A 22,988-nucleotide genomic window follows, 5' to 3' on the forward strand; every position below is an offset into this window, starting at 1 on the left:
AGAGCAGGAAGGGGACAGCCTGCTCTAATTCATTTCTGGTCATAGTCTCCAATCAAGGCCCCCCAGACCAAAGCACTGAAAGAGCTCCTGTTGGCCTGGGGCCTGAACAAACAATTTACCTTGATTAAGTGCTAACAAAACCTAAACATTTGTCAGTCATCCAATGCTACATCACAGTCAATGCCATTGTAATTATAACCTGAGCCCATGTAGCAAGGGCTGTGGGCATCTCTACTATATTTCCCTGCTAACTGCTACTATTTAATTCCTTTGCAGGAAGTTTCTGTTGATATTACTGAATCAACTTACCATACAAATTGATGTAACGAATGCAGCTTTCTACTACAAGTGGAATAGCCTGTCCTGAATCCTTCATGAAAGGAAAGGAAAAAGTAAAATATTACTGGTTTATTGATAACAAAGCATGGGAAATGCATTAAAGATTGCAAAAACAGAGATTTGAAAATCAGTGCCATTGAGTTTAGTAAGAGGACAGGCAAGAAAAGGAGGCGTTACACACATCAAGCCATCATAAAGTGCTGAGTATACTATGTGAGTCAATTATGCACAAAAAAAAAAAAGCTTTCACTAAAGTGTGTGAAAGACTGCTGCTCACTATCTGGTTGAGACAGGGGACTGATGCAAGCTATTCCATTTCAAAGGTGTAATGCTGAGCCGAAATAAAACTTGTGCTGTACCTGTCTGGTGAAATAAGCTTCCAGTAACAGAGCTTACAACAATATTTCCACCTAAAGAAAGAGCCATTGTCAGCAGATGCTAAAAAAAAAAAAATGAAACACCACAGTGTGTGAAATGAACTGCCTGTATCTGAACCTGCAATGAGTTCTGGCTTTTGTTTCAAAGCCGCTTCTCTCCAGGCCCCTTGTGGAAGGAGCTCAAGGGGGAATGTGAGCTGTGTCTCACTGCCTAAGTGGATGTTTATTTTCCTTTGTTTGGTTGTTTTTTTTCCAGTAGAGTACAGTTGCACCTCTCTGGTTAATTTACTCCGTCTCGTAGACGGGCCTCCAGTAAATACCTGATTTCTCGTTCGCGCATTCCTCCTTCCTCTGAGAACACAAAAAAGCAGCAGAGCGGGAAAAAAAGAAAAGGTTAAGCAAGGATAAGTTCAGTTAGAGGTAAGCATCTCTTTCGGAGGCCATGAACGCTCAAATGCAATGGCAGCTTAGCAAGGTCCAACCCAGGCCTTCAGGCTGTCCACCCCCCCTCCCAAACCCTGTCTGGCACGCTGCACCTGAGCCTCGGCGACCGGCAGAAAAGAGCCTCTCTGATTTCTTCCCTCCCTGAACCTGCGGCACTCGCAGAAGCCGAGGCCAACGCCGGCCCCTGCCCAGGCGCAGGTGAGGCTCCAGGGAGAGACGTCCCAGCGCAGGGGCACCGGACAGCTGCCCACAGCCCTGTGCCCCATGGGGCCACATGTTTCCTACGGCAGCACACGGACCCCGGCCTCAGGGACAGCCCCAGCAGCACAGCACCGTCCCCCGAGGAGTCTCCGCTGGCACAGGACACCCATCCGCTCAGACAGATTTCTACTGCAGCTAATTCCTCCTCCACAGTGCTGAACAGGCTGGACTTTAATGAGCATTACTTTTTTAAAAATCATTTTAAGTAAGGAATAATTGCAAGTATTAAAGAGATTATCGGCTTTGTCAGTCGTGCCTGTATATTACTTGTGACAGTGCACTGTTTATAAACACTGCCCTTAGGCTTATGGTTGCAGTAAAAGAGCCTAAGAGAATAAATCGGAGCCGGACAATGCCTATTAGTTTACCTAATCCAACAGTTTGTCATTACTGCTTCCTACAGTATTTTCACTAAAGCTTTCTTCAGCGCAGGATTAAATACTCTGAGCAACGAGAACGGCATCGCTTCCTTTGGAAATCCTTCCAGCAGCCAGGCAATAGCAAAGTGCTGGATTTTGGAGGATCAGCAGCTAGATAGCTGGAGGTATCCTTTGGGACAAATCCCACGTCCACGTCTCTTCATTTTTCTCCTCAAATCCCTCCTTCTGGGTAATTTCCTGGGATAAGCAGGGCCAAATGCCCCCTTCTACTGGGACTGCACTGGTATTGAGTTCATCTCAGTTCACCCCAGCTTAAATGAAAAAAATACTTTGGTCCCATTTATGAAGACTGCACGCTGCATGTTATCAGCAATGGTTTGGAGGAAACTGCTCAGCAGCCATTTGGGAATCACTTTGCTCCAACACTGGAAGCCAAGCCCATGGTCCTGGCCCACACTGAGCATGGACAGGCGCCAGCATGGGTCACAGTCAGCGTGCGAGCTGTAGCATCTCCTCTCCTGGCACACTCGGAGGTAACGGCCTCCCACGGGAGAAGCTCAAGGCTCTGCACTGACACACGGCTCTCGCCTGTCCTCCCTGCAGGTTAACCCTCCCTCCAGCCTGGGCTGTGGGAAGGGGCCTTCAGACTCCCAGTACGTACCAAGCTGTACGAGAGGCCCTCAGCCACCTATCAGCAGTTGGCACTGAGATGAGCCAGCTGGGCTGGTTATTATTAATATATTTTAAGGATGAGGATAGCACATCTACTCTCCCACGCAGCCACCCATACGCATGGTGTTTCAATTCAAGGCTGCCATTCCTTACAACTGGGATATATTTTCTGGGAGCTTATGAGTCATTTTACCTTCCCTCTCAAGCATGGGGGAAGACAACAACCAAAAATGTGTGGAAAAAGGGAAGGTGGGGGCATTTGTTGATCCTTTGAGGGTGCTGGGCTGGGTTATCCTTGCTGTCTCATCTTCCCTCCCAGGATGGGTGGAAGCACAGCTGGTCAGCATGGCCGACAGCCACCACCCACGAGGGTCCTCACTGCTACCCTCGCCCCAGGGCACACAGGCGATGACAGGATGGGCAACACAAGGAACACACGAGGGGCGAGGACAGCTATGGAGAGAAATCGTCACCGAGGCAAAGTGTGCGCTGACCACGTCAACTGGGTGCAGGGCGGACCAGAGAGACCCCGCCGAGGAAGGAAAGCAGCCAGCAGTTAGGACAGGAAAGCCACCATTACATTCACAGTGTTCATAAACTCTTACTGTCAGCCAGCGAGTACCTTAATGAACGTTTCCATATTGCCGTTAAAGAGTTTATGATTATAGACTGAGAGAGGCCTAGGTCTCCTCATTTTCTGTGGCTTAGGGGGAAGACATGGGGGCCTGGGAGAAAATGGAACAAAAGAAATCAACAAAACACCAACATAAATGCAATGACAGGGTGAGATCTCAAAGGTTATGACTGAGAATAAGAAATAAATCAAACAGAAAAATCCCTCTGTGAGGACTCAACACGCAGCTCCACGCACCCTGCAGCCGCTCATGCTTCAGCGTCCCTGCCGCTGCATCCCCCCGCAACACCGCTCCACCGAGAGCCCTGCAAAGAGCTGGGCTCCACACCTCTGCATCGCGCACCGCGCCCACGGCTCCTGGGGATGTGTCCTCTGCTTATTCCAAAGCCTTTTCCAGCAGCCTGGGGCAGGCTACCCTAGCACTAACTTGGCTAACTCATTTTGGAAGGAGTGCCGCAATGGCCTCGCTTCTGCAGGTCCCAAAGGCCAGGCTGAGCACGGGTGCAGCTGGCAGGCATCTGAGCGCGCAGCAGAGCTAACCTGTAGGCAGCCCAGGGCAAAATCAGAGCTGTTCACTATATGCTGCACACACAATTTCAAGTCAAGGTCAAGACTTCAGCCTTTATTTAAGTAATAAATTCAAATTAATCTTGATAATAGAAACATTAACAGCAATAAGCCAACCTACCCATTACTTTCCATCCCCATAATCTTCCAGTATTTCCCTATCAGACAGGCTCTAACCTCAGCTGCAGCCACATACAGCAATCTAACTATCTGTTGCTACGGGCTTCTTGAAGAGCCCTAGTTTCTACTGTAAAAAGCAGTCATCTTCAGAATTCAGACAGTGACAGAGCAGTAACTATATCAACAACCAAAGCTTGAATGAACAACGGGTGATCAGGAATGCTCTTCATTCAGAACTTGCTTCATTCAAGCCAGAGAGTAATAAAAATGCTAAATGCAGCTGGTCACAACTGTCTTTGGTACCCACGATCTGCAGATACAATTCTCCCTCTCTGAGATGCCAAATGTCAAAACTGCTGCTCAGTGTTCATGCTAGTACCAGGGATGAGGATAGATTTAGACTAGACATAAAGAAGACATTTTTTATGATGAGGGTGATGAAACACTGGCACAGGTTGCCCAGAGAGGTGGTAGATGCCCCATCCCTGGAAACATTCAAGGTCAAGAGGGGGCTCTGAGCAACCTGATCTAGTTGAAGATGTCCCTGCTCATTGCAGGGGAAGTTGGACTAGATGACCTTTAACGGTCCCTTCCAACCCAAACCATTCTATGATGACATTTTAGAAGTAAAACGAAGGCATTGGTGCTCAGTAGGATTTTTAACACCCACCTCCTACCTCCATCAGTTCAGCACTCTGTCAGCCTGGAAAAGCACCAAGAGTAGCTGCAGAGTTCAGCTAATTCCTTGATATATCCAAAACAAACCACAGCTACCCCTGGGAAACACTGAGGTATTCCTGTTTATTCCTAAATGGACCTCATTCTGCTCATAGATGGCCAGAAAGATGAAAATGGGAACACTTCCACCTCTCTGTAGCTAACTTCTGTTTGGGAGGCATTCACAGGGATGTGAATGGGTTTTCATCTTTCTGGCAGGCATTCCCAAGAGTCAAACCACCAAAGAAAAAGGTGAGCCCAGTCAACACAGACGAGCAAACCCACCAGCAACTCTATAAGAACAGAAAAGGTAGGCATGCACATTAGGAAGTGGCGTGACCCTACCCCTCCTAGCTAGTGACCGAGAGCCCTTGTCAGTCACAGGGAACAGACCTTGAAGACCCTGTTGACTTCAGCAAGGGTAACAGACACCTATTGCTTCTGGAAAGAAGGCCATGGAAACGTGTGACTTATTTTAGTGCAGTGATCAGGACTTTGGAAGGCTGCTTTCATTAACGCTATTCATATTTTGATTTCTTCTTCTGATAATGAAGGATATTATCTAGACCAAGTGCCTAGATCTAGAAAAGGGAGAAAAACAGCATAAAATCTCTAACCGATTTCTGATCTGTCTTCTACCCCCAGGCTATATTGTTGTCTGTAGAGGAGAGATCACGACTGCAAACAAAAATGAGTGCTAGGAGCCTTCATGCAAAAGTTCTCACAAAGCAGAGCCAAATGGACATGTACAATTCACACAGAGCTACGATGCAAAGGTGACAGTTGTGATCCGCTGGTTCCTTAATCACATGCCTTTAAGCCATTTGACTCTACACTCCTGTAGCTTCTAACCACTCCTTCAACTGGTAACTGAGGAGCAGAAATGACTGCTGTCCATTCAAGTGGCTGCCTGACTCTCAGCTGAGCAGCCTCGTGATGCAGACTAGAGACGCAGTGCCATTTGCTGCCGTGTAATCTCCTCTCCCCAGGGGATGCTGTGGTGCAAGGTGGCCAGGGCAGCCTGACCTCTGGCTGTATCTGGTGGGAAGGTTGCTCTGCCTACACTTACAGGCTGCCTCCCACAAGAAGGAGATTTGTCTCTTCTTTGTTTTCCTTTGTGAACTAAAAGCAACTGCTGAAACAAAAGCAAACAGAAGCAGCAGGGAGTTGTGCCATCATCCCTGGTGTAGGAGGCTGTTATTCATTCCTTTGATTGTTTTGGCCTACGACACCAGCACCCCATGGGCATCCACTCCTGATAAACAAAGTACTCAAAAGCAAATTCTCCCTATGGTTTTACCTAGTCGTTTGGGTGTGCTTTCCTTGACCAACTCAGCAGGTAGCCCTGCCTGGCACACCCAAAGGACCAGAGCTCACCTCACAGGCTGCGTCTGTAGCCCCCACCAGCTGTGTGCATGCAAACACACCTGGGGCGCCGAGGGTGTCAGGGTGCTGTAGGGCAGCTCTCCTGGGACCCGCAGGGAGAGGCGGCGATTGCAGCAGGGGAGCGGCTGCCGTGACGGCTGATCCGAAGGGCACCTGGGAGCATGGTCAAGAGCAGCTCCTCGGAGCACACCAGTGCAGTGACACACTGTGCAGTCCCCGCTGTCTGGCCTGTGCAAGGCAGGGAAGGCCCCTCTTTGTCCTGATGGCACCTCGCTTCCTTGCACTGTGGCCCCAGTGGGTGCCCAGCCCTGACGCCACTCAGCCTGGCGCCAGCAGCACAGTCCCCCTCCAGCCAGAAGGCGAGAGAGCACGGCACCCTGCCGCCCTGCTGCCCTCGGCTAAGGCAGCCTCTTTCCTGCCTGGAAAGGCAGCCCAGGCTTCACCATCTGCTTCAGCATTTCTAACATGGAATGGGGCATTTTTTGCTGGTATTGCAAATTTTATTAAACTCTGAAACAGGGTTTTAAAAAGATAACACAGAGAGAGGTTGTACATGTTCTGGGGAGATGTTTGGAGGCTTTGCTGGCCCACGTCTTACTGTTAGAAAACCAGCACACTCATAGCAAGCCACCAGAACTCTGTGGAGATGCTTTATGGACTGGACACAGATCAAAGCCTCCTCCCTGTTACATTCACCCCAGCAGTATTTCCTGCTGTAGAGGGATGAAAGTCTGTGAATACAGGCATACTCTGCGCTCCTAGGCAAAGAAGCCAGAGCTGGGAGAGGCTTTTGGGGACATATCAAAGTCCTCAAATGAACAGGGATGGTAGGGAGCGGGTGGACACACAACGCAACCTCAGCTATGCTACAAGGCACTGCACCACACCGTGCTGACAGAGCACTTCCAGGCACTTCAGAGCCAGTCACCTAGAAATTACACTGCAGCAAAACCAAGGGCCTGTTTGTCATCACCCTAATTAATCCACTTCAGGCAATGCAGCTGAGAAGCAGGGCAGTGATGTGGGGAGCCTGGGGTTGCCTGCCCTCCGGCCTGCCAGCACAGGGCAGCTGGAAGATGGTTAAATCTGAACCCCGCCAAGCTGTATCAGTAGCAAAGCAAACCACCCTTCCCACGGCCACCCTCCTCCTGCCAGAGCAAGCCCTTCCCAAAAGCAGATGAAGTAGAAGAAACTGCTCACCTGGTTGTTCCGCATTCGGCTCGTTCACCTATGAAGAAACACAAGTTTCCATCATCTCTCCACCTTAGTCACCACCAAACAACTGTTAAAACACATTCGCACAGGCACTCACACACTTCTGGTTCTGTAAGCCCTGAGTTCATGGCTTCTGGCAAAAAGAAGCTGAACGTGCCCGAGAGCCCTGCAGGTTAGGGAGATGTCGAGCTTTTTTGCTATACAAGCCCCCACCACTAAAAGACATATTAGAAATCCAAGACTGAGCCACAAGAGAGGGAAAGTGTCTTCAATGGCCACTGATATTAAAGGTTTATGTGCAATACGAAGCCTATCTTGTAAATAACCAGATGCCCTGCAGGTCCTCTGCAATAAGTGCTTGTTTACACAAGGTGGGGATTGGCCAAACCCAAGCAGGGAAGGGGCAGTCTGATAAGGGCTGAAGCCCCCAGGGAGGCCGCTGAGATTATCCAACTGCCTCATGGAGGACCACTAACAGCACCTGAATGCAGCGGAGTATTCAGTTCCCCAGCTTTTCCTGTGAGATAACAGCCCATCTAACCACGATCAGGCAGACTCTTATTCTGGCTGTCAATATTCTCATTCCCTTTGTGTATTTTTAGTGCTTGGATTTCGTATAAATGGCAGCATATCACCACTGATAAGATCTGTTCATTTTTTAAAGTATTTGTCAATCCACTGAAAAAAGCCTAAACTAATTTCACATGCTGTTTGTGCCTTTCTCCCAAGGCCAGGAAAGCTGATTTATTCTTCTTTTTTCTAAGACACATAAAAGGAAGCATTTGGCTGCACATGCCTCCTTCCTGCTCTCCCTTGGCACCTGCGGAAAGCAAGCTTCCAGCCAGTTCCTCACTGAAAAAGAAAAGAATTCCACATGAGTGTTTTGCAAACCCAGACTTCTTCCTAATGAGAATCAGCTCATGCTGAAATGCAGCATTTGGTATTTCTGGGCTAAATATTTGCTGAACGCCTACATAGCAGGAGGATCCCACGGCCTGGGAGAAATTCAGAAAGTTTTCATGTGAAAATCTGCCAAGGCTGCTTTTGCACAACTCTAGAGAATGAAAATGCCTAACCCTGCACTCTCCCTCCTAAGTATGGCACTAGTATGGCTCTTCTATGAGAGACCAGGATGGTGATCAAATTAATCTTCAACAGCTTCATCACTTCTTGCATGAATCCATAGGAATCTTAGCACTGTATCCAATAAACAGAGCTCTTTTCTGTATTAAGATCTGTGATCTCTGGGAAGAGCTTAGATGGGTCCAACTTCTGTGAACCGCACGCTCCATCCCCCTGGCCTATGTCAAAGCCTGAATTCAGACCCAGCAGCTGGGAGCCCTGTCTGGCAGCACGCAGTAACCCACCGAGCCTCGCACAACCCCTGCCACGCTGCTATGGAACAGGACTGCCTCGGGGAGGATGCAGAAGGGCTGTCACTGACCTGCTATGCAGGGTGATAAGGGGTTAAGGCAGCTACAGGGAGTATTGAAACTCCTGGGAAAAGAAATATGTTAATGGAGCCCTATGCATCTACCCTTGCAGCCTCCCTTGTGCTTACATTTTGTGCCTTGACTTGGCTCAGTGTTCACTGAGTGGAACATACCACAGGATCTAACTAGAAGGTGGATTGTAAGGCTAAATAAATTTGGCAGAGAAAATACATTTGGCAAACAGCCAAGAAAAAGCTATATTTTTTTTTTTAACTCTGAGACGAGGAGTCCCATTTTTGCATTGTTACAACATGACCGTGGACCATTTGTACCTTTTAATTTAAATATATTCTCTGGCGTCGGAAAATCAGGACACTAATTCGTCTCCATCTTCTTTACACTGGAAATAACGCAATTTTTTAAAACCCTTTAAAAGTGCTAAAATCCTCTCCCAGGGACATGGTAGCACATCAATGCCCCAGCAGTGGCAGATCCCACCTGGAGCCACACAGTCCTGCCTCCCTCAGAAGTTACTGCCCCCTCTGCTGTATGAAGCCCATTTATGTGTATGTGCTCTAAACCAAACTTGTGAAATTATCTGGGGTAATAAAAGCCTGCTATGGAAAAGTTAGTTTTAAAAACAAGGATGATTTTGCAGTTCTGGTTTAGAGCAAGTCAAAAACCTATGGCCAGCGGGGCAAGGGGCCTATTAAATCAAGAAGGCTTTTGGCAAATCTGTAACACAGAAGCACAGCATCAAGGACAAGAAAATACATGTGTTCAGGGTCGCACTAAGAAGGGGGAGAGAAAGGAAAAAGGCAGAAGGTTGGAGTGGGTAGGAACCTCTTTGCTGCTAGAGAAGTAACACAGCACTTTGCCACACAGTATATGATTCAAACAAATTTCTCTACGTGCACTCCCAAAGAAAGGTGGGAAAAGAGTAATATTCCAGGGAAATAATGATTTTGCATGTCACTGGTTAAACTTAGTAGTAGCAGCCAACCACAGAAGCCATCAGTCACTCAGGAAAAGACATACAGCAGGTAAGATTGAAAGGTGATGCCTGGTTTAAAATCGTCTCATCTGATGGGAGGTTCCTCCCTGGACCTGACCCCGCAACTCACCTTCTCCAAGAGTCTGCTTCAGCAAGTCATGTTTAGCCTGGAGCTTTGTGATAAGGTTACTGCCATTCAAATACTCTTTAAATTTCTGGAATTAAAAATAAAACAAAAAAGGTGGGTTAAGACACTTGGCAAAAATAGTTGGTAATTGATGTACACTTTTGCCTGGGGGGCTGCTGGAGGGGGTTTGGCAAGGATGACAGGCTCTAACAAACCAGATGTCAGATGCGCCGCAGGGCTGAGCATGGTCTAATCACTTTTCACTGCTCCAGCCACAGTCCTGATGACCTTATTAGCTCTGTCTCCTTGGTGCTGCACCTCCTGCCTGGGAATGCAAGGAGCTCCAAAGAAACAAGTTCAAAGCAAGCTTTCTTTTGTCAGACTTCTGGGAATGGCCTGGAAAAATCAAAGAGGCTTTCCCTCCACTGACAGGCGCTTTGCCTTTGTGCAAACAAGTGATGCAGAGCAAGAGCTCCCAGTGTGTGCGACCTTCCCAGGTCAGGGACCATCAGATGCTTTATGCGCTGGGTGACATTAACTGTGCAGCACAACTTCTGATTTCATTGTGAGACTGTCTGACACCCAGTAACACGCAAGAACAAGTAATTCTACAGATAAAAGGAGTGAGGGAGACAGAGATGGAAAATGAAAGACAGAGAATGGGAAAGATCAAATTCTTGCAAAAAGCCATTAAAAAAACCCAAGCACAACTCAAAACGAAAAATGCAAGTTTTTTCCCCCTGAATTGGAATAATACTACTGTTAAGAGAAAGTAGAAGCTTTTCTATGCATATGTAATATATCACAAGATGCTATTAACTTTAGCCCAATAACCATGCTTAAATGAGGGCTACTTCTGCTGAACTGATGGCTTATTACTTACATTTCAAGTACTATAACAGAGAACCTCAGATCTGCCTGGAAGTGAAGTACGGGAGCAAGGCTGCAGGGGAGACACAGCACAGCTGCCTCTACCCAGCACGCACACAACAGCAAGGCATTGCAAAGCCAGGCTGTCGCAGCTTCCTCCAACACCCTGCATGAGATGCAAATGACCGTTTAATTCATCCCATGGGCCAAGGGCAGATTTTAGCTGTGTAGGCCAGAAAAGGAAGGCTTGGCTGATGGTTCAAAATTGTAAAGGCCTCCAGGAACAGCCACTGAATGGTGGCACACTGCGAGGCTGGCTGGAGTCTGCTGCCCTGCTCTGAGCCACTCCTACCGATTCCGGTAAGTTTTCGGTCCCAACTGGTTGCTCCAGTTGTTCCTTCAAAAAGAAGAACAAGGCAGACACCAGATTGTCAGTCCCTATGCACTGCCCTGCCACTGAGAAATGCATTCCAACCCCAAGTCAGACAGAAGACAAATACTTAAAGAGACTGAATTGGTTCTTGCTCTTCACTAATGAGCACTTAAAGTGGGACTCAGCCCTAGCAATTAATGCTTTGTGTCCTGTATCGCATGAGATGAGACTTACTGTAAAATAGAACATTTCAGTCTCCTGCTGGTTGGCTCTCCTCTTGGCGATGTTTATTTTACTCATGTAGGTCTCCGATGCAGCTGATTTGACTGACTCAGTGGAGCGACTATGCTGGAAGGCGTCTGAAACATCAAAATCTTCCACTGTCAGCATGTCCTGCAAAGTCTGCATTGTGGCATCCAGAGTTTTTCGTACCTATCATCAGAAATAGAAGATAGCATGATTTTGAAGCAGACTGAGAAAATGACACATCTTGATCCAAAACAACTGGCCAACAGGCAGCTCCTAAGTACTGGGCTTGCTCCTGCCCTAGCTGCGGTCAATGGGAGATCTCAGCACTGTCACTGGCAGGACTCCACACCCGAGCACATCAGGAACCCCTGCGTAACAGGCAAAAGGCTGAGCAATGCTGCCTACAAGGCCAAACACAAGACCCAGAGCAACTTCTTACCTCTTCATTCTCTATCTTGAGGGTGGCTAGTCGCGACTGCAACTGGTGGTACCTCATCAGCAACTCAGTCTGCACAGGCTGCTGGGCGCTGACCTGACACACCTGAGACAGGAGCGGTGCCAGAGAGAGACAGGAGAGCATTCAGTGTGTCGTGCACTGACCAGACATACACATTTAAATACCTAAATGATTCTCCCCAGCACCCATAAGCTCCTTGCAGCCTCCACAGAGGCTGTGTCGCCCAGTTTTTAATCAGCAGTGCCCTGGACCCGGGCCAGCACAAAGCATTTTCTACCCAGCATTTGAAAGCTGCATTCTGAAGTCTTCCAATTACGGCAGGTAAATCAAAGCTCCACTTTACAAATCTGTTGGGCAGTTCAGCTGAGAATCAAACCACAGGCTTCCTAATTGGGAGGGATACAGAGCAAGAGGCAGACTGAAAGGAGGAGCCCTAATGAGCCAAGTGTCTCATTAAGAAAGGAAACACGAATAGCAGCATGTGAAGACAGCACAGAGGGGTAAGGAACAGTGATGGTTAAGAGGAGGAGGAAGCCAGGCCAGGCTGCGAGGTGCCTCTGCAGCCTCTCGGGTGAGTACGGTACCTCGTCCCCCATGTGAGGCTGGAACTCGAACTTCAGCGGAGGGCAGAAGACCTGGTTGCACATGTCCATGATGGTGTGCTTGTCACTCCGTGCATCCAGGTTGTCCACGGCGTTCTCAATGATGTCCAGGCCCTCGTGGCGGGAGGTTTCCAGGTTGTACTCGGCAGACAGGTACGTTCTGAACGTTCGAGCGAGGCTGGCGTGGAATCCCAGATCACAGCACTGAGAAACACCGAGGAAGGATCCGGTCACACAAACGCTCCCACCCTTGTTCTGGAGGGTCATATGTACATTAAACACCCAAAAAAGCATTGTATGTCCCAGAGAAACATCAGCCCTGTCGTACCAGGGTATATTTAACAGCGTGCTGCAATACCATACCAAAAGGCAAGAAGGAAAGAGGACTGAAGGAGAAGAGGTACCAGGGAACAGTCAGACACTACAGTGACCCTGCGCTGGACCCTCACCATGGCACCAGGGTTTAATACCCTTCCTTGTACGGGGAAGGGCACAGGATCTTCTCAGATAGGACGGGGGGGGGGGGGAGGAAACCATCCAAAAGCATGGTTCTCCCTGGCTCAGCACCGCCCCTGGGGCAGTGTGACTACAGGGGCCCCACTGGTGGCAAAACCTGTGCCCTGCAGCAGCCCCTGGGAAAGAAATGGCCAGAGGGCCTGTGCCACTGCTTGTCCCCAGCGATTTCCTTCTCACCTTGTGAACTACCCTGCAAGCGCTTTTTACACAAAGAAACCACGTCCCAAAGTTATCAAATACAGATGGATGTTCAAGCAAGGTGGTACTGAAAACCGTGCCCTGCAGTATGTGCAAACCCTTTTATCCTCACTAGGAAGCTGCCTTCCTCTCTCACAACAGAGCAGTTTCTCATGCATAACTGATAGTTCTCATGTTCACCTTGGGGAAAGTGATAAAACTCAGAGCTAATTGCTGCCAAAATACTGTACATTAGACAAAAGCTTGTTTTTAAACTCTCTTCTCAACATAATTGAGTTTGGCATGTTAAGTATAGCAACAGCATAGGGGCTTGCTGCTAGGAACGCTTAATCACAGCTGAGCAAAAAGCAACTCTTAGCAACTCTCCTCCCAGTCCCCAACGGGAGCCCTGACACAGCGCAAACCTCTGCAGGGCTCCGCTCCGACCGGCTGGCTCTGCTGTGAGCAGCCTGCCCCGGCAGTGGGGGGCAATGACAGGCACTGGAGAAGCACCCAAAATTTGGATGCCAACAGATGTTGTTCTGCAGGGAAAGGCAAGACAGAGGATGCTGGAAGCAGGAGGAGTGCAATGCATCAGCCTGAGCTGTACTCCTGGGGCTGCAAGGAGAGTGCAGTGAAACAGAAGGGCTGCGGTTCAAAACTGAAGCACATCTACTTCTGGGACATAAGAGAAGGCTGGAGTTCCTGATAGAGGACGTAAAGTTAGCTAATTGTGGCTTTATCCTCTGTGAGGAGCTTCATAACCGTATGTCCCCAGTGCGCTCATTCCTGTCTCCTGGCACAGCACGCATACCACTGCAGGGCACGGCGCACCCTGGTCAGCACAGGCGGTTAGCAGCGTGGTACGCTCACAGTCTGAAGCTGTTCAGGTACCTCTGCACGCAAGCACCGTGATCTACAGAGATATGCCCAGGCATAGGAGGGACGCGGGTCACACGGACACCTCCATGGGAGAAACAGAGGAACCTCGTGAGAAATACCTCCCACGGCATGTAGCACCCAACTAACTATTGCCAGTGAATTACTCTTATTACATGAAAACTACCAAAGGACAATTTATATTACAGAAGTTAAGACGCTTTGCTGCCACACAGATTAAAGAACTAGTAGGAAGTCCTCATTGTCCATGCTGTCACCAAAACCACCCCAGCACGGCACAGGCAGGTGTATGGTGAGAAGGCTTCAGCCCCAGTGCAGCCCCACCAACACCACTGCCATGAGGACCAGCATGGCACAAAAAGCTACAGAAAACAGAAGAAAAGATTGCTAGTGTAATCCCAATGACCCAAACCAAGACCAGCTTTTCCACAGCAGCAGAAATCCTTGTCGGGAGCCAGCATTTTAGAGGCACCTTCTCCAGCTCTAAAGCATCCACAGGCATTACTGAACCAATGCAGAAAGGCACAGAAAGTAATTCTGCATCAGAACATCAGTACTGATAAACTCAAAATTGAAATATGAAAACTCAGCTGGTGCCACAAGCAGCTCCAACCAAACGAAGTCATCTCATGCTTTCTGCAGATCTGAAGAGACAGCCCTCAGCTCAGATCAAGTCACATGCAGAGCTGTATTTGGTTTAGTCCGTGCTAAAAGCAGCAGTAAAACCACAACAGGCTGATTCCTGCTCACAGATACACGAGCACAGCCCGCCTGTGCCCATCGAGTCTTTTAAAGCAGTGAAACTTCACATGCAATAATGAGGATTTTTGCAGGAACTATCAAATGGTCATAATTCACCACGTATCCTGCTGCTATTTAGCTTCTAATCTTATTAGTTGAAAGCATGGGCAGTTAAGGATTGGTACAGCTGTGCCTTCATAAATCAGCAAGCAACACAAAAACCTAGGAACTGGGGTGAATTTCTATTCACCACTTGGGGCAAAACTTTGTTCTAGTGCTGTGAGTCTCTCCCGCAAGACAATTTTAGCGTGAAGTCCTGTACGACTGCTCTGGGGCTGCACGCAGAAACCGATGAGTTGAGACGATGCAGCACCGCAGCTGCCCTGCTCTTCCCAGCCATGTTTCGGTGCACCCCAAGCACCCGGCAGGCAGGGACGGGCAGCTCCGGTGGGGCCGGCCATGGGAGCAGCGGTGCGCGGCACTCCCGGCAGCTGCGGACGACAAGAGGTGAGCTCTGTGCTTGGACCGTCAGCGGAGATCTGACCCCACAACCCGCTCGGTTCGGTACGGGCAGCTGGCAAGCCATTGCCAAGGGGGCTGCCACACGGGTGGAGCAGGGCCGAGACCCCCGAGCCAATGCCGGAGGAGGACCTGCTCTCCCACCAGGACCAGCCGACTGCTGTTCTGCACCCTGAAAACAGGATTGCACACAGTTCCCAGCACGCCTCCCAAGCCATCGCTGTCACTTCCCCACCCCCTTGGAAATTATTGCTACTTGACTACAAAAAATAATGCCAGAAAATATCTGCCATTGTTCAAAGGTGGGAATTCCCAAAGCATCCAAAACTGAGCTATTACAAAGGAAAATCACTGAATGCCACAGAATCCGACGACATGGGACTCAGGGTATTGCCAGATGCTTTTGAGAAAAAATTCCATGTGAAATCTTCCCTTTACTTTGAATGCTGAACTCATGCTGAAACCAGCACTTATTTGCAATGCCGAGAAATCGGCTGCTACTGAAAACCAGGGCAGGCACTTTCCTAACATGCTATGGCCCTTGAAGTCTCTGGTGATTAGCACTGTGCCAGCTGCTTCACACACTGGTGTCCAGAGAAGAAAAGACAGAGCAGGGACTTCCACGAAATTCTCAGAGAAACACACAAAGGGGAAGGAAAAGAAAAATAAAGGGCCGGAGGGGGAAGACTTCAAACTCCTGCTCCCAGCTCCAGAACAAATGGTATTTTCTCACCCCTCTCATCCCTTTGATGGAAAATAAATTAGAACCACAAATAATAATCCTTAGCCCTTCTGCAGTGCCTTTCATCTGGAGAGCTCAAAGCTCTTCGTGTATTAATTCATTAAGTCTGGTAACACCCCTGGCAAGGGGTGGAAACATTACAGTGTTCAACTTGAGAAATAAACTGACACCCCAGAGCTTAAACAAGCTGGTTTTGGCAAACCTGTGTGTGTGTCTCCCACTGCAGAGCTGCACTGGAGGAGGGACGGGGGGCTGCAGACGACCACTGCTGGCCATTAACCCCAGCGCCAGTAACCCCATTTCAGATACAGGAGTGGAAACAGAGAGATATTAAAAGGTTCACCCAAAGCCAGGAGGAAAGCTGTTGATTCTCCAACCCTGCACAAGCATCTCAACGTCTTCCCTCAGGCAATTGCAATCAGGCAGCTAAGGGAGAGCCAGCTCTTCCCTGGGACTTGGTCACCCTGCCGTGCCGAGGGTCATCTCTTGCAAAAAATCAGGCCTGGTCTGGTCTAAACCAACAGGGCAGTAAGCAAGCCATGTCACTGATCACGACCAAGGCACCAAACTGCACCAGCACAGGAAAACATGGAACATTTTAAGAAGAAAAGCAACATCCAGCGGGTGGAAAATACAGGAGCCCAACCCACTCCGCACTCCAGCAGCAACCTTCAGTCGCTCCTCAGCAGCGGGCAGAGAGCTGCCCCGTGCCCGCAGGACAGGCAGACGTCCCCGCACAGCTCTGCTGCTCCGCTCGCCCTCCTCGCGTATTCGGGCAGGTCAACAGCAATTCCCCCAACGCACCAGGCCAGCTGCTCCAAGCCCCATCCTCACAAGAGAGGTGATGGCAGCTAGGACAGCGACTGGTGGGTCCGGAGGAATCTGGCAGGGTTTAATATGAATAACGAAGCTCTGCAGAAACACTGAGGGATTTTACATAGCCAAGGCTGCAACAGTGCTAGGCTCCAGAGAGAATTAAATGCTTTCCAACCTACTGATGCATCTGTCTCATTTCCTCACTAGTTAAACAGTTAAAAGATATTTAACCTGTCTGTCACAAAGCATGAAATAATGTTTTACCAGGATAACGTTTGCGCTTGGCTGTGACAATGCTGGGTACTATGCAAGATCCTAACTCATACCTGGAAGTATCTTCAGATCTTAGGAGGAGCGATCAAAGGGAATACAAACTGCTTCTGTTCTCATTCATTTTTATGGAGAACGTTTATTTATCATGCATTAAAAATGCAGAAAACAAAACAGTCGCACCTTTGCAGCCTGCAGTCACTGCACTTCCCTCAAAGCAAAACAGAGTCGAAACAAACCTGATTACAAAAGGTATTCCAGCCAAGGTACAATAAATGCTTGTAAAGCAACACTCCACCACAACAAACAGGCTCTGCACGCTGTAAGATGGATCCAGGCAGCAAAGGAAATTAAACCACACCAGAAGACGGCAGAAAGGGCTGAGACACATCAGCAGCCACAAATAATTGCTCAGAAAAGACGGGAAGAAGCAAACAAGCACAAGGGCTGTCTCCCTTCGATGAGTATTACCCCTAATATTCCCCAGCAACTTTGATGCCAGGTGGGAACTGGCTAGCGGGGATGCTGAGATGCGCAGCAGTGCTGAGACAAGAAGGCGCAGCGACGGAGGCACTCACTGCATCATGCCTTGGGGAGTCGAGGGTCACTGAACTTTTTGGCACTGAAAAGTGGGTGTAGCCCTCAGAAGTGCACTATTTTAAATATAAAGGCAATATCCCCCAGACTGACCCCATCTTTTAATCTTTAGCAATTCGAGGCCTATCCAAACCTAATGTGCGAGCTCCTCTGCCAAACAAAGAGGGTGCTGAGGCAGCCTGAAACCAGCCAGAACGCGCGTCCCCTCGCCGCACAGAGGCGCGCTGCAGCCCAGCACCACCGGCAAAATCCTTCCTCTGGCCACAAAATGCCAATGCTGGCATCACCCCCGGGGACACCTACCACGCCGAGGGGGTCTCGGCTGCAGCTCACGCTCCAGATGTCAGCATTGCGACAGAACAGCCGTGCGGGGCGAGGGTGCGACCCACACGTCTGATGGTGCAGGACAAAACCACGCTGGATTCCCTCCACGAGTTCCCATATTTCTGACTCACAGCAAAACCGTGCCTGTTGTTACAACAGAGTACGTAAGGTGTCGTAACACGTTAAACAGGGGACTATCAGGTTTTTGTGGTCTGAGGCCAGGAATCGGGAAGCCCATGCCGTAACACCAAGCGCATGTGATGCATGCTACCAGGCTGGCTTTCTCCTACACCCATTGATAAGCACGTGTTTTTAAAGAGTTTCCTGAATGGAGTGAAGGGTCCCCCATGCATGCCACAGCCTTGCTCGCAGTGCTTGACTGTTCCCATAAATCTCTTCCAAAGCAACAGTCTTGGTCCATAAAGTTCAGTGTTTTGCCTGAGGCAGAAACCACGACATAAAAACTCCTGAACAACTGATTTATTTTTAGCCAAACAGGGAACGATGTGTGGATACAGCAGGGGAAGGAAAGGATCCTCCCTGACCTTTGCAGTAATCAACTCACACCCTGAAGCATGAGATTTGATTATTTCTAATCAACGGTTCCTTAACTATAAATATTACAGAGCCAAATATTATGTAGTCCTTTTCAAAATCCAGCTATAGTTAATTAACTCTATGGTCTCTGGAGTAGGTTTCTTTCTGGAGGATTTTTAACCTACATTTTATTTTGCTCCTCGGTCTCTCTATAGCAACTCCTCCCCGCTGTGTATATTTTCTTAGGGCTTTTTTAATGTGGTTTTTTGGTTGTTTGGTGGTTTGGGTTTTTGGGGGTCAGGGAAAACCCTGTTTGTTTGTTTGGGGGGTGGGGGTGGTGTTCTGGTTTTGTTTTGTTAAGATGAATGCACTGGTAAATTAATCTTTTAAAGGCCATTAAGACCTTGAGGCTATTCTTTCACACAACTGGGAAAAGCAGCCAAAATGATCAAGAAGAAATTCTTTTTTCTAAAGGAAAGTACTGTTGCTTTTTTGTACCAAGCTAACAAGGTCTATCAGACAAAGACTGCTCACGGTCTTCAGGCAATAAAATTTACAGACTGCACAACACTTCTAAAATCATAAAACAACGAGCACATGTGCTTAATTAATTTAGCAAGCCAATTCCAATATCTGTGGTATCCATGTGAGGAATAAATTGTTTACTATGTACAAACTTTGGCAAAAAACGTAGTTATTATTAAAGCCAGGACTAGCAACATTTAAGAAATGTGTATTGGTTAGATTCTTTCAGTTTAATATAGTATTCTAAGAACAGCTTAGTAAAAATTGTTGTTGTTATTAGAGTATCATGATTTATGGTTCCTGCTTACAAACAGGTAGCTATTATTAATAACCTGCATATAGAAGCAGAGTAACGTAAGTTTACTAAACCAGGGTACTGATCTATGAAAAAATTATGTCAAATTTCTGAAAGGAAATCAAGCAAATGCACCTCTTTCCCCTTCCCTCTTCATCCACAGAAGCTCTGTGTTGAAGAAGATCATGCAAAGCTAATCCTTTTTCTTCCATTTTTTCTCTTAAAACGCATGAAGCTTTTAATGGCATATGGATATTTCTGGTTTTATCACCCGTTTCCACTGACCATCTCTGCCCTGCCCAGGCAATTCACACAGGACTACTGCCTGGGCCTCGCTGCAAGCTCAGGCATGTTTTGTCGCACCCACCGTTAAAGCTCGAGGGTTAACTTTGCAACCACAGCAGTTGAGGTTTTTGTTCTTCACCAGCTCATGGCACTACAGGAACTTGGGCACCCCAGCAAGCCCTGCATCCCCTGCGCGCGTACCCGAGCACCACTGTACGTCACGGACGGTCACCAGCACCCACTGCAGCCTCCCACAGCAAAGCACTTGCACTCAAGCGGCTGTGTGGCACCTCTAGTTCCTCAGCTCACAGCTCCCTGCAAAGTTAGTTAGTGACAGCACCTCCAAAAGACACGAATTTTCTATTTCCCAGAGCCTCCTCCCTGGCGGCTGGGAGAGCTGACCGGTTCGGGTGCTGCGGGCTGCCGGTAGCATTCCCAAACTGCTGCCGCTGGGGGAAACTGGGTAACAGGGACACAGCAGCTGAGCAGTAAAGAGCACTGAGCCTCTTGAGACAGCCTAATTCCTCCTGATGGAAGCTGTTTATTCTTTTTATTGCTGCACTGTTGACTTTATTTGAAATACCCTGAAGCCAGATCTCCTCGCTGCAGACACACTGCACGGTAAGCTGAAATACAGGCGCTCCTCCCTCGGAGAACGAGTTTTGAGTTACAGATGCTGCTCCGTGTGACAGTGCAGTGATGGCGGTGCTTTGCATGGAGTTTCCATAACAAAGCGTACCTGGCTCTTAGGTCTGGCAGGAGCCTGGTATCTGGCAGAAAGCCCACTCAAAGGACAGCATGGGAGGAACCTCTGTGCCTTTGTGGAACGGAAAGGCTCTTCATGCTGGAAAAATCACTTCAAAAAAAAGAGCCAATCCCCAAAAGAGACCCTCTGCTCGTATAAATCAGTATCTCTCCATTAAAGCCACTGGTGTCACACAGAGCTACTCAGGCCGGGGGAACGTCCCCGTGCAATTGCACAGGCAAAGTGCCGCACAAAGCGAAGCTGCTGCCGACACCGGCCCTGCAGGCACAGACGTGCCCAAGCAATTAGCCACTGATGGAAACAACGATGACATGAGCTGCAAGAGATGCCTAAAAATAGATCCTAATAAAGTGGTCTGTGACTTCAACACCTTTGAGTCCCCTCTTATTTGGGAGGCTGAACCCCACACATGAAATACAGCCATGGTGTCTGACAGCCCAGCACAGCCAGTCCCACTGCCGAGGCTGTCGGCGCGGAGTGGGATCACATGCTTCACCTGAGCAAGTGGCAAATCCCAGAGCAAAACCTGAGCATCCCAGCTGGTCTGCCATCAATCACTTTACTTACTAGGTAACGGCAGCCTAACTCCTAGTCCTCCACAGTATCCAGCACTAGCTGGAAACAAACAGTTCTTATTTGCTGTACTTTGTTCCCTTTTTTCCTCATTTTTTTCTTTACTCTTTCTTTATACACATACTTTGCATTTATACATGTATTTTCTGGCCTCTACTCTCTTGGCATTGCTGCAAACCCTACAGCTTTACTATGAAGTAAATAAAGGCAACTGAATGTTTTTGGCATAACAATTTTGACTGCCATTTCTATTTCCTAACTTCACTAAGCATCACTTGACCATGTGAAAAATGACAATGACATCAGCTAAGTCTTCTAGGGACCAAACAATTTGGCAGTAACAGGTAATATTAAATTCCTCAGAATTCCCTTCCTTTACTTGCTTGTTTGTCTCAGATATGGCAAACACACCAATCCACAGAGAAGCAAGCTGCTGTTTCAAAAGGATTTACAGGAGGCTGAACAAGTTTTGATGGATCAGTATGTATTGACACCGACTACTACATTTTACTCTGCTAAATCTAGCGATATCTTTCATGTGAACACTTCAACATATTTTGCAGCCATTTCACACAGAACTCCAGAGGGATGGATAAGCAGCTTTATCTCCACTTCACATACATGGCCAAAGAGACTAACTTGGTCACATAGCTAATGACAGAAATGAGAGACGAACCCAGGCGTTTTAATATAAACACATGCTTCTTTCAAGGGAAGAGGCACAATGGTGTACTTTAAGTCCAAGTCTAATTTGATCTGTCTCTATATTCTTCTATTCCTTTCTAAAGGATAAAACAAAAAGGCCACTGGAGACAGAGGGAGGGACAGACACGCTCTGTGCCACTTCACGGCTCCTCTGATCGAGTTTTACATTTCTCATTAAAACCGCAGCCCTGGGAGGACTCTCCACCCTCACCCAAAGCAGCTGGGACCTTCTTTCTCGCCAGAGCTGGAGATTAGCAGAACAGCTTTTGTTATAAAAGTCACCATTCTGCAGCGATGCTGAGGGCACAAGAAATGTCAAGGCTGTGCCTAATAGATGACACTGAGCCATCTGGGATTTGGGGCAAATGCTGCTAAATTAGCTGCTCCAGTGTCCTGACGGTTCAGATTTGCGTACAAATCAAAAAACTGCACATGGCAATTTCTGCTTGATAGGAAGGGTGTACGAGAGGCCCCCATCACCCCTCCTATGTCCTGGAAAGACAGCCCGGCACATCGTTAATCATCCCCCTTAGTGACGCAGGGTGGAGGAGCTGGGAGAATCTGCATAACTGCAATACACGGACACTGCTAGGATCCTATTAAAGCATGGCCAGCCAGGTTTGGAGCTAAATCAAAACTCTGTTCCAACCATAAAGCTCCTGTGCACTCTTTCTCTTCCTGCAGACCTGCTCCTCCCGTTGGGCACAGCTCCCCCCTGCACAGACACCCAGGGTCCTGCCTTGCCCTGCTCTGCTCACGCTGCTGCAGCCAAGGGCTCTGCTGGCTCTCGATCAAAGGCAAAATTCACCGTCTCTGCTCAGAGCCCCTCTGCTGTGTCCCATGAAACAGCAGGGCTGCCCCAAGGCGCAGAGGACCCGTGACCTGCATACTGCCATGGTACAGACCTGGCGTTTGCAAATGGCACTGTCGTTCCTGAGAGTACAAGGCACCGTCTTCTTATCGCTGTTGAATGTACTAAGATTAAAACACTAACTTTATAACTACATCTAAAAGTATCTGCTTTCTTCATTTTCCTTTAACATGGATTACACACCTACAGAAAGCCCAATGCTGTTGGATCCGATGGCTGTAATTTCTTTCCACCACTTTCAGTACTAGTGGAACGCAGGGAATGGGATCCCCTTCTTCTGGAGCGTGCTGAAACCCTTCTTGCCATGCTCTTGCAAAATATATTGAATATGTACAAAAGTCTGTTCAAATAAACTACCCTTCCTTTGGGGATCTAAAATTAGGACACTCATGTGCAGCTCACACATCCGATATTTTGTTTTCTTTGGTGAACAGAATACATAATTAGGGGAATTTAGCTGCGCAGAGTTGAGGATGCTTTAGTTAAAGTCCCCTGAAGGGATTCCTGGAGTGCGGAAGAAAAGCCATCTGCTGACTCCAGTGAACGCGTCAGCAAGGAAATAAAGTTGGGAGGAATAATATAAACAGCCAGAACTAAAATGGAACTCAGCAG

General features: G+C 48.2%; 1 protein-coding gene across 3 annotated transcripts in view; it reads right to left on the bottom strand.

Annotated features, from left to right (window-relative positions):
- SRGAP3 (SLIT-ROBO Rho GTPase activating protein 3) overlaps positions 1 to 22,988 on the bottom strand; it is a 133,423-nt gene that overhangs the window by 18,439 nt on the left and 91,996 nt on the right. For 2 of the 3 annotated variants that reach the window (XM_087743855.1, XM_087743857.1), the window contains exons 7-13: positions 12,200 to 12,421; positions 11,598 to 11,699; positions 11,144 to 11,341; positions 9,670 to 9,754; positions 7,098 to 7,125; positions 3,096 to 3,198; positions 310 to 370 (exon numbers count right to left, since the gene is read on the bottom strand). In XM_087743855.1, coding sequence (XP_087599981.1) covers positions 310 to 370; positions 3,096 to 3,198; positions 7,098 to 7,125; positions 9,670 to 9,754; positions 11,144 to 11,341; positions 11,598 to 11,699; positions 12,200 to 12,421 — 799 coding nt within the window. Of the gene's footprint in view, positions 1 to 309; positions 371 to 1,036; positions 1,068 to 3,095; positions 3,199 to 7,097; positions 7,126 to 9,669; positions 9,755 to 11,143; positions 11,342 to 11,597; positions 11,700 to 12,199; positions 12,422 to 22,988 lie in introns of all 3 variants that reach the window. The other variant, XM_087743856.1, reaches the window with a different exon arrangement.

The sequence above is a fragment of the Nipponia nippon genome, unplaced genomic scaffold (genome assembly GCF_047370975.1).
Source record: "Nipponia nippon isolate SJK-2023a ecotype South Korea unplaced genomic scaffold, ASM4737097v1 scaffold_9, whole genome shotgun sequence".
Classification (NCBI taxonomy): domain Eukaryota; kingdom Metazoa; phylum Chordata; class Aves; order Pelecaniformes; family Threskiornithidae; genus Nipponia; species Nipponia nippon.